Source organism: Epinephelus moara, chromosome 10 (genome assembly GCF_006386435.1).
Source record: "Epinephelus moara isolate mb chromosome 10, YSFRI_EMoa_1.0, whole genome shotgun sequence".
Lineage (NCBI taxonomy): Eukaryota > Metazoa > Chordata > Actinopteri > Perciformes > Serranidae > Epinephelus > Epinephelus moara.
Genome location: NC_065515.1, coordinates 1,931,517 through 1,948,688, shown reverse-complemented (window position 1 = coordinate 1,948,688; position 17,172 = coordinate 1,931,517). Strand labels below are relative to the sequence as shown.

General features: G+C 43.7%; 1 protein-coding gene across 3 annotated transcripts in view; it reads right to left on the bottom strand.

Annotated features, from left to right (window-relative positions):
• The window catches only part of patj (PATJ crumbs cell polarity complex component), a 214,196-nt gene that overhangs the window by 185,696 nt on the left and 11,328 nt on the right, over positions 1-17,172 (bottom strand). For all 3 annotated transcript variants that reach the window (XM_050055557.1, XM_050055559.1, XM_050055558.1), the window contains exons 5-11: positions 16,374-16,569; positions 8,635-8,763; positions 7,601-7,837; positions 7,362-7,464; positions 6,839-6,927; positions 6,464-6,593; positions 3,078-3,203 (exon numbers count right to left, since the gene is read on the bottom strand). In XM_050055557.1, coding sequence (XP_049911514.1) covers positions 3,078-3,203; positions 6,464-6,593; positions 6,839-6,927; positions 7,362-7,464; positions 7,601-7,837; positions 8,635-8,763; positions 16,374-16,569 — 1,010 coding nt within the window. The remainder of the gene's footprint in view (positions 1-3,077; positions 3,204-6,463; positions 6,594-6,838; positions 6,928-7,361; positions 7,465-7,600; positions 7,838-8,634; positions 8,764-16,373; positions 16,570-17,172) is intronic.

The window sequence follows — 17,172 nt, the reverse complement described above, 5'->3', positions numbered from 1 at the left end:
TTGAACTTCAGCAGCTCGTCTTCACCATGTCTACATGACTAAATGTTAATGAGCTGCTGACACCTGATTGGCTGATTAGATATTTGTGTTAACTAGCAGGTGAACAGGTGTACCTAATAAAGTGGACGGTGAGTGTATGTAGTGCTGTTACACAGCTAGTAGTACTGGAGCAGAGCCAGAAGAATACTTGTACTGCAGTTCTGCTGCAGGCCGACGGTCACCTCATTGGAATTCACCGGTTAGAAGCAAAAAGCTAAATGACTCAAATGTAAACTGTACAGTAAGCAACTTCAGCTGTGGAGACTGTGTGTGTGTGTGTTTAATGCATTTACACACACACACACACACACACACACACACACAGCAACAATACCAAGTTCTTAAATCACAGAAGAATAAGTGTTTCTTCCAGAGCAGCAGTTTGAACATGAAACAGTCAAAGTCAGAGCAGATTTCAGAGCGACTCTCTACAGACGAGACCCTCAGTCTGATCTCTGACCCTTTCACTGAGGAAACCACCTCTGCTAAGCTAAAAAAACAAAAAACACACCTCCATGTTCTCACAAATCTCCTCACATGTTGGAGGTATTTTGCAGCAGGTCTGGCCGTGTTACAACAAGCGTCTCTGATTAAATTAGCATTGCTAACCCTGGCCTTCACAGAGCAATTAATCTGCAGCGTTTGGCTGAATAAACAGGGTGATACATCGCCGCCGGGCTGTCAGACAGCTCGGACACTTTACATCTGTTGGCCCGGGAGCAGGCAGGCGGCGTGCTAAGTGTTAGCGTGGCGTTTTGGCCACTTAGCAAAGCTAATGAGGAATAAAAAGAGAGGAAATAATTCAGAGAGGAGTGCTGTTAGAGGCCCGCGCTGACATGTGTGCAGACGCCACACTTAGGAGGCTTTTAAAACACTGATACTGATCAGAGTTTATTCCATGAATCCACATCCTGTTTTACAAAGACTGTAGATGCATTTTAAGCTTCAGTCTTTTCAGGAAATGTTTCATATTTTTCCTGTTTCCAAGTAAATAATTAGAACCACATGTTTAAACAGTAATGAGTAAATGAGCCTGTAAACATGAGAAATATAAAGCTGTGACTGTGAAATCTTGGCAGAGGAGTTTGGCCATAAACATTCATTTAGAAAGGTGGCAGTTAATATATTTAACACTAAAATGTAACATGTTTTTAAGCCTCAGGGGCCGAACGGTTAGACCCCTTTTCACTGCACAAAAAACCTGCTACCATCTGGCTATTTAATGCAATGGGAAAGGTTACAACTGGAATTCACTCCTGGTACAAATGACTTTGTAGTAGTCACGTGTATTTATCAGCTCTGACGGAAATACAACACCCGTGTGAACGCGCTAATTTTAGCCCCTTTACTGGCGAGATGCAATGACACACCACCACAAATTCCGTGTGTCTCCACCCAGGCAGTGCTCAAACTTCGATCCAAATTAGTCTGGACCACCTTTGACAGAGTGACCGGAGAAGTAAAAAGAAGTAACCACTGTAACGTTTTCAAAGGCCACCATGGAGCGTTCTACTGTTTACTAACCTGTTTTCAGGCCTGTCTGTGGTGTCGAACATGACCAACAGTGTTGGGCAGTAACATGTTACTGTTAACACGTAATCCTTAATAAAACTTGAGTGATAATATTACAGTTACCCCAAAACCAAACAACTCGTTACATTACTTTTGTCATCACTCCATCAGTGACTTAAAATACAACAATTACCTCAGCAGATTCATTTTCGTAATCGCCGCGCTGCGCAGAAAAGTCACGAAGCAGCAAGCTAGTTTTGAGGATGGAAATGCTGACCTTACTTTGATTTTGTCAGAAGGAAAGATGATAAGATCACTGTTGCTACAGGTAGTAGAGGTGGGCGATATGGCCCTAAAATAATATCAGGATATTTCAGGGTTCAGGTTTTTGTGATAACGATTTTCTTGACCATATGACAATATTTTATTATTAATTTAAGAAGATAGAACTGCAACAGAATCAGTGATGTAGTTTCACAGTTTGCTTCAAATCTTCAGTAAAAACTAAAATGATGTTTCATTTCTTTAGTTTGTGAACAACAACAGTAACTCAGAGTCAGATTCAGATCCTGTCACAATATTAATAGTTCAACTAAATCAAATCTAGCACTAATTACACATTTAAACAAATGTCCCCTGGGATCTATATATATAAATCACCTCTGACCATCAGGCTGTAACCTGTGACAGGCTGTTAGCAGACAGTCACATATATGGAGTTTATTCACGTAGGTTTCCATCACCAAAGGTTTGTGACAGAATCAGAGAGGAGAGGGAGAGACGCTGTGCTGCTGCCAGAGGAGCCGCTGAATGAGTTCCCTCTGAGCGCTAAGAGAAGGAAAACATTCAGGACGCCACACTTTATTCCACACTACTGAAGCTGCTCCTCTTTCTGGAACCACAGAGGAGTCCATCAGGATTTAGCTCTCAGCCATGCTTGTTGTTGCCGTGGGTAACAGTATGACGTCATTATGTCAACAAGCCAAAATATCGTGAGTATCATGATATGAATATTTCATATCATATTAAAGATTATATCAGTGTTATCGTGAACGAGATGATATGGCATGTAGTCAGACAAACTTTTTTAACTACAAAAAACACGTCCTCAAACCTCCGGTCTGAAACACTGACTACGACCGACAGCACAACAACGTGACGCTCCAGGAAATACACCCCACCAAAGGTGAGCCCTCCTTGGCCGTGGAGGTCGGCTGTAGCTCTGCACTGGCTCAACAACCAAAACTGGATTTTACTGGTGGACAGCTGCAGCTGCAAAGAAGTGATGGAGCTTCTGGTTGGATACGTGGTGGATGAAATGTTGCTTCACAAGTGACTCTCCGTATTTCCGGAACGCTCTCGCTCTTAAAGTTGTTTATTTAAGATCGATTTTAAACAGGATCATATACACCAACCCCCTGTGACCCCCCGGGACTTCAGTTTTCAGAGAGTTTAACACTTTGGAGGCAAAACTTGTCAATAGCGCGCGCGTGTGTGTGTGTGTGTGTGTGTGTGTGTGAACTCACCCCTTGTTAGCTGTACTGTGTTTGAATACGCTGGTTCGAGCTTTGGCGCCATAAAGCCAAGCCCAGACGAGCGAGCTTTGACCTCCAACGACCTCCTTAGTGACACACGAGATGACTCCCTCTCCACTAAACACACACACACACCCACACACACACACACACACAGAAGACATTAGAATATATATTTCTTCCATTTCGAGACATCTTCAGGTGAGACTGTCAAGGTTTCTCCTTCCTCTACGTTCGTCTGATGTATCAGCCTGTAACCCGTTTCTGTGCCTTCTTGATCGTCTTTATTGTTTATGTTTTAATATTTTCTCTCTGCCCTACTTTGTATTGCACCTGCAGCACCACAGTTTCCCTCAGGATAAATAAAGTGCCATCTTATCTTATCTTAAATCTTGGCTGTGGCCCACTTCAGTGCATGTAAACGCACTGACTGCTCTGACCTCTGACCTCCTGACTCATCATTACTGTTGGTGATCCATAAAACTGAAGTTTATTTTCCTGTCAGCCTCATCATAACTCCTCATGAGTGTGTGTAGATAAGAGAGCCGCGGAAATGAGCAGAATATAAGAAGTTAAGAACTCAGCTGGTTCCCAGTTCTCTCTGTTTTCTCGGTAATGAAATGAAAAGACGTCTGGAGGAGATAAGAGCCCTGCACTCCTCCTCTGTTTTTAAAAATCACTTGTTCCTCTCTGGCCCGGAGGCTGACCAGTGCAGGCCGCCGGCCGATCGCAAGACAAAAAAATGACCCTGAACTGGGTGAATTAATCTCTGTGGACGCTGGAGGAGGAGGAGGAGGAAGAATCGCAGGCTTTCTGAGGAGAGTTTGGGAAAATTACACCCGAGTTGTAAACAAATTTGTCATCTTAATCTGGGTGAGAGGACGGAGGCAGAGAGGCTTCAGACAGGAAATAGGAAGAAAAGCTCCGATAAGTTTAACACAGAGAGTTAACTTTCTCCAGCAGGAGCAGATTATTGTTTTAATACCGTATAATCACCAAGTTAGTGGAACATAAACCCACAGAAAGTCACTTCACCATGTTGTAACCTGAGATATGTCGAGATCTGTCTGTAGAAGATTCATTTGTAGAGTACAAAACTGACAATATAAGTTTCAAACACATACAAAAGGAACTAAGCTTATTTTGCTGTATTATCTCTATTCAGTGCATTTCCTTTTGTTGCTTCGTGCTCACATATTCCAACAGAATGAAGCAGTTCATATACCTTTAGTTACTTTTAATGTCTGTGCTGCCCCTCCCCCACAGGGCTGTAGGCTACATAGGAGTGTTAAAATGTGTTTGTCTTGTTGTGTTATTGGGAGCCAGAATAGAAGGAGTCATGGCTCAAAACCAGCCGCCACTGCCCGTCAACAAAAACAAAGACAACTATGGTTAAATGTGATAAGACCAAAGGACTGGACGGAGGCCATCATCAAAAATGCTCACATGTGCAGCGCACACTTCATATCAGGTTAGGGAAAAAGTATTTCCTGTTGTAGGGATGAATAAGGTTATGTGTATTAAGGGTTATCATGTCCACCTCATCAGAAACTGGGGAGGGATTAAGAGGAATATTGGATTTCTCTGGAACGCTAACTTTTTAGCACATTAGCTAACGTTAGCTTCCATAGCAAAACAAACAAGTGTGGTCCTCCTTTGTAAGATTGGCTTCCTGTGACATCATCCATCCACTGAGTGAGAGCATACGGGTCGGCCAGTCTGGTCCCGTTGGTCAGTGTTTACTTATTCAAGTAACACTGGCGGTCCCGGAGAGTGAGTGACCTGACATGGTGCGTTGGTAAATTCAGTCTGACGCTCTACACTAAAATGAGTATTTCTGAACGCACCACTCACATCACCTTCTTCCATTGTCTAAAACAAGCCAACAGAACTTGCTAAGTAGCGCTAGCTAATGTCTGCGGAGAACTGTTTTGCCGCCAGCTAAGCCCTGCACACCAAAAAAAAGTCATACTATTTACTAACAGTAAAAGGGTCTATATTCTGGGTTTGGAGGCCCTGCCCCAAGAGTTTACGACATTGAGAGGCGTAACACGGCCAAGAAGAGAAACTGGGTCCAGTTTGACCAGTTGGTTGTATTGGTCAGCCTGAAAAGTGGCAACAAAGTCGGAACAGCCCAGCATGAAATAAAATCACTGCTGCGGTCGACAGCATTGCAGTGAAAAATCGAACAAGGTTGGAATATTTAATTTATACATCCATGACATGAGCCGACCTATTGACTGCATATATTAATCATATTAGTCTTTAAATTATGTAATATTATAATTTTCAAGCACAGTCCCACAGCCCCACAGAGCCAGCCCCACAGAGCCAGCCCCACGGAGCCAGCCCCACGGAGCCAGCCCCACAGAGCCAGCCCCACAGAGCCAGCCCCACAGAGCCAGCCCCACAGAGCCAGCCCTACGGAGTCAGCCCCACAGAGTCAGCCCCACAGAGTCAGCCCCACAGAGCCAGCCCCACAGAGCCAGCCCCACAGAGCCAGCCCCACAGAGTCAGCCCCACAGAGCCAGTTGAGTTGAGACCTGATATGATATTGAATTGTAGTCTTCGCTCACATCCCTATTGATAAATGCCGAGCCTCTTGTGGAAATGACCGTACGCCCAGTTTTGCGTCATACCTTTGTTTCATAAACGAGGGCCAATGAGCCCAGACTGTCGGGGGCCTAAAGGCTCCAGGTTCATTCATTCATTCATTCATCGCAGGCTGACATATAGAGACAAACAACCATTCACGCTCACATTCACACCTACGGACAATTTAGAGTTATCAATTAACCTAGTCCCCAATCTGCATGTCTTTGGACTGTGGGAGGAAGCCGGAGTGCCCGGAGAGAACCCACGCTGACACAGGGAGAACATGCAAACTCCACACAGAAGGGCTCCCACACCCGGGATTGAACCGGCAACCCTCTTGCTGTGAGGCGACAGTGCTAACCACCACACCACCGTGCCGCCCGCTCCAGGTTCAGTGTGTTGCAATTAGTTATTGGTAATTATAGTGATTGCTAACTTGTTTTGTAATGCTGTGTGCACCACAATATGATAATGCACAAAGAGCTGGAGAAAGAGGGAAAAGCACAGATGGAAGTTTTGATATTAACAATGGCTCAGCTCCATTTAGTGTCCCAGGAAGTGTCTCTACTGAGCCAGTATGTACAATACCAAACCCTGGAGCTGGCATACCTTAAAGGAATACAGCCTTCATTAATGTTATCAGTAACACCTGTGACTTTTCCTGTTATAAATATATATATATATATATATATATATATATATATATATATATATATATATATACATATATATATGTAAAACTGTCTGTATGTCTGTCTACAAGTATCTGTCTGTCTGTGTACCTTTATCCAAGGATCTCTCAAGGGCTCTCGGTTTCTTCCTGACCACAGTGAGGACGACAGTCTGATCTGTCTGCTTCATCACCTCCAGAACTTCGTGATTGGTCAGACCGTGGAGACTGATGCCGTTCAACTGTTGAGACAAACAGGACAGAGAGAAAGACAGATAGAGACAGAGACAGGGAGAGGAGTGAAGAACAGGGGTCAGATCAGGTTGGGCTGTAATTTATCCAGATTTTAAATAATAATTTTTAAATAATTCATGTTTAACAAAATGTACAGTAAACATCTCAGTAAGTATAAGGAGAAAGGAAGTTTGATTCTCTAACAGTAAAAGAAACGTGTTGGTAAATATTAAGGAGCAGATGAGGTTCTTACAGCGATCAGTCTGTCGTGTATTCGGATGTTTCCGCTTTGATCTGCAGCGCTGCCTGGAACCACATGTTTCACAAACACACCTACTGCATCTGAATCAGCGAGAGACACCGAGACACAGTGACAGAGACAGAGAGACAAAGACATTAGGTGGTACTGGATCAATAAAGAGAATACTTGCATGGTGTCATAAATGTAAAGTTCCACAGCTGTTTACAGCAAATGTTGTACAGCTTTTTTTTGGTAAAAGTTCCACAGCTGCTTCACAATAAAAGGCCTGATGATGTAGACTGAGTTTCACTGTAATCTCTTGACTCCAGGCAGTTTGAGGCTTTTACCGTGAAGCTGCAGGTACATCATTAACACAGACATGTCTGACTTGATACCTGGTGGTTTTGTTTAACTGTGTATTAATTAAGTTTTAACAGCGTGTTCCTGTCCCACCTGAGCTGGTCGTGTTATGTGCTGTGTATTTCCAGTGTGTTTTGTTGTCTGGGTGTGCTTTAGCTGATGTTTCCTGTCCTACCTTGGCTGGTCAGCGGGTTGTAGCCGATGATGGAGATGCCGAGGCTCTGGCCGTCCTTCTTGGTTAGAGGAACCTCATGGATCTCGTATCCCTCAAGGTTGGGCTGAAACACAAACACAGAGTCCATATATCCCGGCTGTAAGTGCTCCGCCTCTGTGGCCAGCAGCACATAAAGCAAAGAAATCACAGACTCTTTCATCTCTTTGTTTGTTTGCCCAGAAGAAAGTTTTTGCGCTCACCGTCTTGCTGAGCCGGCGCTGAGGGGGGCGGGGGGGTAAGGAGGAGATGGGGGCCGAGTCAGGAGGTGGTGGGGGAAGCGGGGCTGTTGACCTCTGACCCCGGGGATCCCTGGCGATCAGCAAGGTCACCTGACTCCCACATCCCTGCAGCACCTTGACAACCTGGTCGCTGTTGAGGCCACTGGTGGGCGTCGCCCCGATGCGAAGGATGTGGTCGCCTGTACGAAGACGCCCGTCCTGATTGGAGGTGAGGGGAAAGAGGAGAGCCAATCAGAGAGGAAACACAAATCCAGTGTTTATTTATTTGAGCTGTACACACACAGCTATGTTTTATATATCTGCATTTATTTGAGAATTTACAGTCATTTCACATCAGTTGAGATGATTTTTCCTTTTTGTCATTTTCCCACTTTACAGCAAACTGAAATGTGACGTCAGCTACAAACCAAAATAAAGTCCGTACTTTACTCCTGCTGTGGCAAAATAAAAAAGATGTAGGGGAAAAGATGAAAGGAAAATGCAAAGAGTATGAGAGGAGGTAAAATGGTGAAGGGAGTTCAGGAAGAAGAGGCAGGAAATGATGAAAATGGGGGGATAAGGACGAAAAACTAAAGTGCAAATCTGTTTTTATTTGAACAGACTGACAGGAAGTGTGTTGAAACGCCGGGTGGTTACACATGTCTTGGTGTCTGAGCTTCTTCCATTTCCTTGCAGAGAAATTAATCTTGTCCAATTCATCTAATTAATCTAATTAATCCACTTAAAAGGCGATAATTCCTCCTTCAGTCCTGCTGCTGCCTGCTGTCTGCTCTGATGCACTGTTTGTCTTTTAACTCTTATTTATGCAGAAAACGTCCACTGAGCTAATTTCTGCTGATCCCCTGAGGCAGCTGGTTGGTTCAGAACTCTCTCAGTCAACAATCCGCCAGAGTCAACCAAAAATCTCCTACTGTAGTTTAATAATGCCCCCGACACTGAGGTTTGGATGTAATATCCTGTGATATTCTGATCTAATACTCATCAGCTGAACTCACCTTGTCAGCCACGCTGTTTGGGAGGAGCGTCCTAACCACCACGCCGGACGTCCTCCCTCCCACGATGCCGAAGCCCAAACCAGATCCGTCGTTCACCAGCTCGATCTCCTCCATGTGACCCCACTGATCCTTAAGCATAAAGACAGAGGACAAAGACATTCATTAACCGGTGGGACTAACGCGTGTCTCTAAGTATTATTGTGAAAAGGAACTCATAAAGATCCCAACTACATATTCAAAGAAGAGGAAGTTAGTTTTTGGGGTGATTGGGAGAAAAAAAACAACTAAGTCGTACATTAATAACATTGTGAATGAGATTTATACGCTGGTCAACAAAAGTAAATGTGCTACAACAGCCCAAAACATTTCCATTAGGAGAAACACACCAACGTTCAAATCAAATACAACAATGGAAATGTGCTACAAAATAAAACTAGAATCACCGCCCTGTGGTTGTATGACTCCGCCCACCAGTCCAGTGTCTCTGACAGTCTCCATCCATGTCTGTGAAAACATGGAGTAAGTAACAGCTTGCTGTCAGCTGTAAAGCCTCTGTGCTTGTTTATAACATGATGTCAGCGGTGGTGGATGAGAGACTGCGGACAGAGCAGACTGAAATATTTTCTACATGTTTCCATGTTGCTGATCAGCTGTATTGATAAAGTATTGGCTTTTTCCTTGTGGAGGTTTCCCTGCATCTTCACCTCTCTGTCTCCTCCGCCGCATCTTTACTCCGTGTTGGTGCGTAGAAGAGTCGCAGCAGCCCCGACGCTCAGACAGCAGGAGGAGCGGCTGTTGCAGCACGATAATAACTTACACCAAAACATAAAAACAGTGAGCAAACAGTTACAGATAAAAGAGCAGGTAATGTCGGAGCTTCTTAAGACTACTGTTGTTAATAATTTAGCGCCGCGGCCCGTTTACTAACAGCAAGATTAACGGGGTTAAAGCTTCACACATCCGTGGGAAGAAGCGAATATTAAAAGATCGATCTTGGACTTTATGAATCGATATCAGGTCATTCAAATGAAGATCAATCTGAATCGGATGAATCAATTATTCTAACCCAGCCCTAATCTGGCCAAATGTCTCCCCTTCTGCTGCTGAGATATGACGTTAAAACATGGCCAGAAAAGTGTTTTATGAAGAATAAAATAATAAAAAGAATAAATACAATGTTAATATGAATAATCATAAAAAGGCAACATAAAAAAAGGTGCGTATTCTTTTTCACATTTAGCTTTTGACTGTTACAATATTATAAAAGAGCAACAGATTTACACAGCTCCCCCTAGAGGCCTGGAGAACTTTTGTTGTGTTGACTGGACATGCAGCATTTTTCTGCTTTGGTACTTGTTTCAGTTTTCTGCAGCATGTTTCTGTGGTTGTATTTGTTTTCTATGTTCGTGTGCATTTTTAAATTGTCATGCTGCAGCACGTTTCCTCTAATGGAGACGTTTTGGGCCACTGTAGATTTAAACTTGCAATTAATTCCTAGATGTTTTGTTTGTTTGTTTTTATTTTGAAGTGTCATAAAAAATAATACTGAAACCGATGAACATTTGTCTTGTGGTTGGCAGTTTATTTATAGATTTTTGCAAAGAATTCTCCTGATCGGCTCTCAGTGGCTCACCTGTTTGATGAATGAATTTAATTTGAAGTATTCTATTTCAGGGGCGTCGGTGGCTTAGTGGTAGAGCAGGCGCCCCATGTTCAAGGCTGTTGCCGCAGCGGCCCGGGTTCGACTCCAGCCTGTGGCCCTTTGCTGCATGTCACTCCCTCTATCTCTCTCCCCCTTCACGCTCATCTGTCCTGTCAACTAAAGGCTTAAAAATGCCCAAAAAAGTATCTTTAAAAAAAAAAAAAAAAAAAAAAGTATTCTATTTCAGTTCAGCTGAAGGCAAAACGATTTGATCCCACTGTTTCTTTAAGCAGATCACACCAGGATCATTTAAAACAGATTCCTTTGAGTTATTTTGATGCGTTTCCTCCTGGTGGCTGAGCAGCAGCCTCGTAGAGCTGCTGGCCGGCTATCTGTCCTGAGGTGAGAGGTCGTTAAACGGAACCTCAGCAGGTAATTACCAGCTGAGAGCATTTCCTCCTCTCTGATACCAGCTGCTGATCAATGAGAGGCTGCAGCAGATACCTGCTCACACACACGGTCTCTTATTACAGCTCTGATCTGATACAGGAGGTCTTCCTCTGTCTAATGAAACAACACTCCTCCTCAGCTGATCCCAGGACGCTGGAGGAGGCTGTTTGCCTGATAAAGTCGGATCACACTGAATGTGCTGGATGCTTTTCTCTCCAACAGAAGTTCAGTCTTCTCACAGAGGGGATCTGTTACTGCAGGTTCTTTAGTCAGGTAAAGGTGTTGGATTTCTTTTGGGTCTGCACCGACACAAGTGGAAACAACATTTGTGTTTACAATTATTATCATTATTATTTTACACCTCTCCATGTTGATTTATGGTGAACTGTTTGGACCGGTAAATGGGAGCTGCATTAAGTCATTAAGGCATTAAGGCTCAGACGACGGGAGTTTTACAATTCTGATTCCAAAAAAATGAGATGCAGTGTGAAACGTGAATAAAAACAGAATGCAATGATTAGTAAATCCTATCTGACATATATTTAACAGTTCAAACTGATGAACTTTGTTTCTGGTAAATATACACTCATGTTGAGTTTGATGCTGCAACATGTTACGATAACGTTGGGACCGCAGCATGTTTACCACTGTGTGATGTCACCTTTTCTTTTAACAACACTCAGTAAGCGTTTGGGAACTGAGATCACTAACTGCTGAAGTTCTGAAAGTGAAATTCTTTCCCATTCTTGCTTGATTTACAAGTTACAAGTTGGGGTCACATTTTGTGCTTCATAATGTTCCACACCTGTTCAGTGGGAGACAGGTGTGGACTGCAGGCAGGTCAGTTTAGCACCTGCACGCTTTAACTACCCCAATTCCACTAGAATCCAACTAGAATCACTGCCCCGCTGTTGTATGACTCCGCCCACCAGTCCAGTGTCTCTGACAGTCTCCAGTCAGTCAGTGAAAACATGGATGCTTCACACACAGAAGATCTATACAATCACAGTTTCCACAAAATTTAAATCCGTTCATTGTTAAGTTCAAGTGAACGTTTGTGCCAAATTTTAAGAACTTTTCTTTAGGTTGTCTGTAATTATTGTGTTCACAACAATGAGAAAGATGAGGTCACACTGACCTTGACCTTTGACCACAAAAATCTAATCACCTAAGTACAAGTGAATATTTCTGCCAAATCTGAGGAAGTTCCCTCAAGGCCTTCTTGAGATGCAACGGCACAGTGACCTTGACCACAAAATTGTAATCAATTTGTTGTTAATGCCAAGTGGATGTTTGTGCTTCATTAGAGGAAATTCCCTCTTGGTGTTCTGTGGATATTGTGTTCACAAGAATGAGACCAACAGTCACGGTGACCTTGACCTTTGACCACCAAAATCTAGTAAGTTCATTCTTGAGTCCAAGTGAACATTTGTGCCAAATTTTAGGAAGTTGCCTCAAGGTGTTCTTGAGATATTATATTCACGAGAATCAAACATACAGACGGATGGACGGCGCACCTGAAAGCATGATGCGTCTGGCCTCAGCTGATGCCGCTGCAGAGGCAAAATAAACCCCAGAACAAGGTCAAGATTGTCTCAGCTTTCAGCGATAAGCAGAGGTGCATGCTGGGAGAGTCGGGAGCTGTCTGTTTTCATGAGTGACAGAACCTTTGATTGACAGGAGGCGGGCCGTGTGACTGAGAGCAGTTTATAAACTTTCTCCAGTTGTTCTTCAGTTGATTTCCTCGGAGCTGAGGCACTTTTAAAGGCCCCTTCAGGGTTCTTTAATCACACAATCTGTTACCTTTTATCTCTGCTCTTCCTGCTTTTTGTCAGTTTTAGGAGAGCCATAAATAAAAATAAAAAGTGCATTCGCTGACACACTGTCCTAATCGATGGAAGGAAAATATTCACTAAATAGACAAAAGCTGTAAAATCATATCTGACTCGCTGATTTATACCCGTCTTTATGAGCAGCTTTACAGTGACCAGTTTCCTGTCAGCATCAGAGAGAGGAGCTGAGATGTCCGACACATCAGCTGTGACGGCGGGTCAGAACAGCCTGAATCTGCCCAGCAGAGGAGTCTTGGCTTTGGGAGACGGGTAGTTAGCCAGGCCAGGAGAACAGCAATAAAATCCCAGCCAGAGTTGTGTTTTTATGCCCGCGGCTCCATTAAACGTGACCTCGATAGAAACAGGACATGAATAAAACAAAAGCGGGATGATCGGAGGCCTGGTATGCAGGACGTGGCCTGGATCCAATGAGCCAGGAGGAGGAGGAGGAGGAGGAGGAGGAGGAGGAGGAGGGTAACAAACAAGAGGGGCAGTGTAATTCTGTGTGATAATGACCCGACAATAGAGCGGGGCAGAATCATTACGGCTCGGGCTAACCTGTGATCCTCAGCTCACATTAACAGTCCAGACCTGCTCCGGTTTGTCACCACATCGTTTGTCTTACTGAAGACTTTTCTTTTGGTTATTTAAATGTCAAAGTTCTCAAACATTTTCATGTCCTGTTAAGTTTTCTGTCCAATAACTCAGGCATATGCACAGTAACAGTGTCTCTAACTGAGCTCCCTCCACAGTGGCAGTGCTTCGTCTGTCCGATCTGTATAAACGACACCTACTGCAGGTCTGCTGAGGAGAAGAATCATCCTGAAACTTCTCTTTATTTCCCATAAAATGCTGTTTTTGCTTGTTTATTCCCTAGCTGAATTTTTTTGATTGTAAACTGTCTCATTAAAATTAATTTGAAATTTGCATTCATGTGGTGTCAGAAAAAATTGTAAAAAAAAATAGTTCCAGACTGTAAATAATTCACGTGAACGCCCCCTCGAGTCAGAACTCGGACAGACTGTGAAAGTTTTGGTACTCCACTTACCGACTTTAAGGAGCTTCACACAGAAACATGGTGGACAAAAGTACAGGTTTAATTGGTAGTAAGAAACTTTTTCTTAATTGCATTGAATTTTTTTGCTCACATGTAATTTGTAATATGGTATCCTTTTTTGCTTTTGGCCATAAAAAAAAATATATATATATATAATTTTGATAACAAATTAGTTAGAAAGTGATTAGTCAGCATTAACCTTGACAACAAGTCAAATAAAGCAATATTTTAGTTGTCAAACTCTGGACACTGGGACTGCACCCGACTCAGAACTCTGTCCGTCAAATCAGATTTAGCTGTTTAATACAAATACTCAACTATTTGTTCCTTTTATTCTATAAAGAGTTTGAGACTTTGTACTGAGTTCAGCGGGGCGTTCAGGATGACGGCGACGTTCACATATTGTAGCAAACAAGGCCAGTTAGCCCTCTGAGCTAACACAGGCTAATCATGCTCACGAAAAGTTTTTTGCAGACACCAGATCTCAAACAAAAGGCAGAGACTGTGACGTATGAAGTTACTGTGAGCTGTAAATTCACAACGTCTAAGGGCTCATTTATGCTCAACATCAGATACGGAAATGAAGACGGACGGAGCCCTCCGTCTGTACCCTGCATTCATTTTGTCTGTATTTGTGCATGTCTCCTGAGAGCTTACGGATGCGCATGCAAGATCACGGAGGCAGCGTAGCGTAGTGCAAGTGAGATACAAGTGTAGGAGTCAACGATGACGGTTAAATAACGGAGCTAGTAACGAATCAGGAATATCGTGAAAAGAATTCTCCTTCCACATAATGCTATGCAATGTTATATGGTGGCACAGATCAACGCCGTCTACAATGCTGCTTCAGTTAAAAGGTACAATGTTACGACCTGCTCCACCGTTGCCACGTTTGCGATAGTCATAAACCTTTGACTCCGCCCTCTGGTGCCATCTACTGGTTGTATCTATGACATGGTAAAGGAAGCATGGAAGAATGAGGGCAGTGACGTTTACAACGAGAATAAATGAGCCTGAAGCAGAAGGCACAAGATTTATGTTATCTCAGAGCCTGGGGTTGTGGGTTCAACAGCCCACTGAGAGAAAAACTGTTTTTCAGTCTGCTGGTTCACGTGTGCGTACGATTCTCAGTCTGCCTGAGGCGAGGGTGTAAAACAGGTGACGTCCAGGATGTGTGGGGTCTCCAGATGTTAGAGGCCCCTTTGTAAAGACAGCTCAAGTGAATGTCTCTCAGGTTTGGAAGTGCGGAGCCGACGATCCACTGAGCTGTCTTAATGATCCATTGCAAGGCTGTCCTATCTGCAGCAGTACAGCTAGAGTACCAGACCGTACAGCAGCACGTCAGGACACTCAACGGTGCAGCGGTGGAAGTTCATCAGGAGTTTTTTGGGGAGTCTGTTGTGCCTCAGGGACGTTAGCAATAACAGGCACTGCTGGGCCTTCTTGACCAGACGGGAGGTGTTCAGGCTCCAGGTCAGACCCTCAGATATTTGGACTCCCGGGAACTTAAACTGGCCTCTGGCTCCACCTCCTCCCCGCTGAGTCCAGTGTGATTTGTTTTTTTGTTTTTCCTGAAGTTGATGATTTCTTTTGGAGGTTTTTTGTGTTGCGATCTTTATCCTAGCACCATGGAGACAGCGACTGGACCTCGTCCCTGTAGGCTGTTTCATCGTTTGATGTCACATCTGCTATGCTCATGTTGACTGCGGCCTCAACTATGGCGTTGGAGCTGTGGGTGGGAGTGCAGTCACAGGTGAACAGAGAGTAGAGAAGTGGATTGATGACGCAGCTTCAGCTCAGATTCAGGTCATGGTGGACAGAGGTTTACAATTGCGTCACTTCCCCATTTGTCTCCATCTCTGCACCTCCTCTGAGCCCCCTCTCTCCCGCCTCGCAGCCAGTTTTCTTTGACTCGCCCGTCATGTCGACATTCATTGATCGCACCTCCTCACAGACTTAAATACATATTGTCAGGAGCGATGCTGCAAGTGGAGCACTAACTTGATTTCCTATAGGCTTTAAAAAGGTCATAAAAATCATCCAAGTCAATGTCAACAGACTCGCAGCTCGTCATAAAACAGGAGGTCTCACAGTGATACAGAGGCGTGGCCTCAAAGTGACCTCCACTCATGATTGACACTCGCTCTGCAATGCTTGTTTTGAGTGACAGCCAAGCTTCTGTGTGTGTGTGTGTGTGTGTGTGTGTGTAGTATAAAGATGTTTCAGTTAGGCTCAGACCTTAAAAATAATTTCATAATGAGTCCTCAAACGTTGAGCAAATTGAAGTTCTTCCACGTTTTGTTCCAAACTGAGAAAAGCTGACACACAGTTTTACAGCCCAACATGAACTGAGTAACGCTCATTTTAATTGTGCAGCAGGGAGTTTACTGACTCTGACACTTTAACTTTCTGGATCAGATTCTTAATATTTACTTTTTTTTTTACCCTAAACTGGATGCTAAAGATTAGGAAATGACTTTTATTCCACGATATCAGCGTGTTTTCCCGTTTCTCTCAAACAACCAACAATAAAACTTTAGTATCAGACATGCAGCTCCCATCTGGACTTATACTGCAGCTTTCCTTCTTGCAGATTAAAGAATCTGCTGCGAGCACAGCCGAGTGAGCGAAGTGTCTCTTTACAGACAGAAAACAATTAAATTTTTTACTAACTTAACCAGTTGTTTCTCTTATTAACAGATCTGGAGATTGTACACTTGTTGTATTGAGGTGACACAGTCGGTCAGACTTTTCTTACCGTGCTGAAGGCGCTGGTGGCAGGTTGTGATGATGATGATGGTGATGCACTGAGTGGGCGGTCCCTGGCCACCACCAGCTCCACCGTCTCTCCAGGCTGCTGCAGGAGGGTCAGGGCCTGCTGCTGACTGATCCCCGGCTCCAGAGGGCAGCCGTTTATCACCAGGATCTGGTCCCTCTCCTGGAGACGCCCGTCCCTGCAGCAGCAACACAACATCAGTCCGGACTCCTCAATGACATCATACAGACCAAACTGCAGACATGTCAGCAATATGACTCATATTTACTTTAGCATTAGCAGCTACGCAGGTTGGTTAGCTTAGTAATTAGTTTCCATGTTGCAGCTGTTAAAAGAATAATATGTACACTGTGATCTTGTTGTGCTGATTGTTTTGTTTTGTCGATTGAAACCAGCGTTGTGTCGTGTTTTAAAACATTTATGATAAATGTGTACATTATATACAGAATAGTTAATTAAGTAGAAGATGAACTGATCTCCAAAAGGCATGATGTTGTAGACGAAACATGCCTTTAGACATTTCAAGCAAGATAACTAATTTTGTTTTGTACAATTTCAGAGTGAAAAAAACTGAAAGCTCTGTGCAAAAGTTTGGGCACCCCAAGACATCTGAGCTCTCAGACAACTTTTACCAGGGTCTCAGCCCTTAAAGGGAAATTTCGGTTTATTTCAACCTGTCTCCTATCGTCCTAAATTTGTTTCAAGTGACTAGTGACATAAAAATAATAGTTAGCATGTTAGCCGTTAGCCTAGATACAGCCGGGGCGCATAGTAGCGTCAG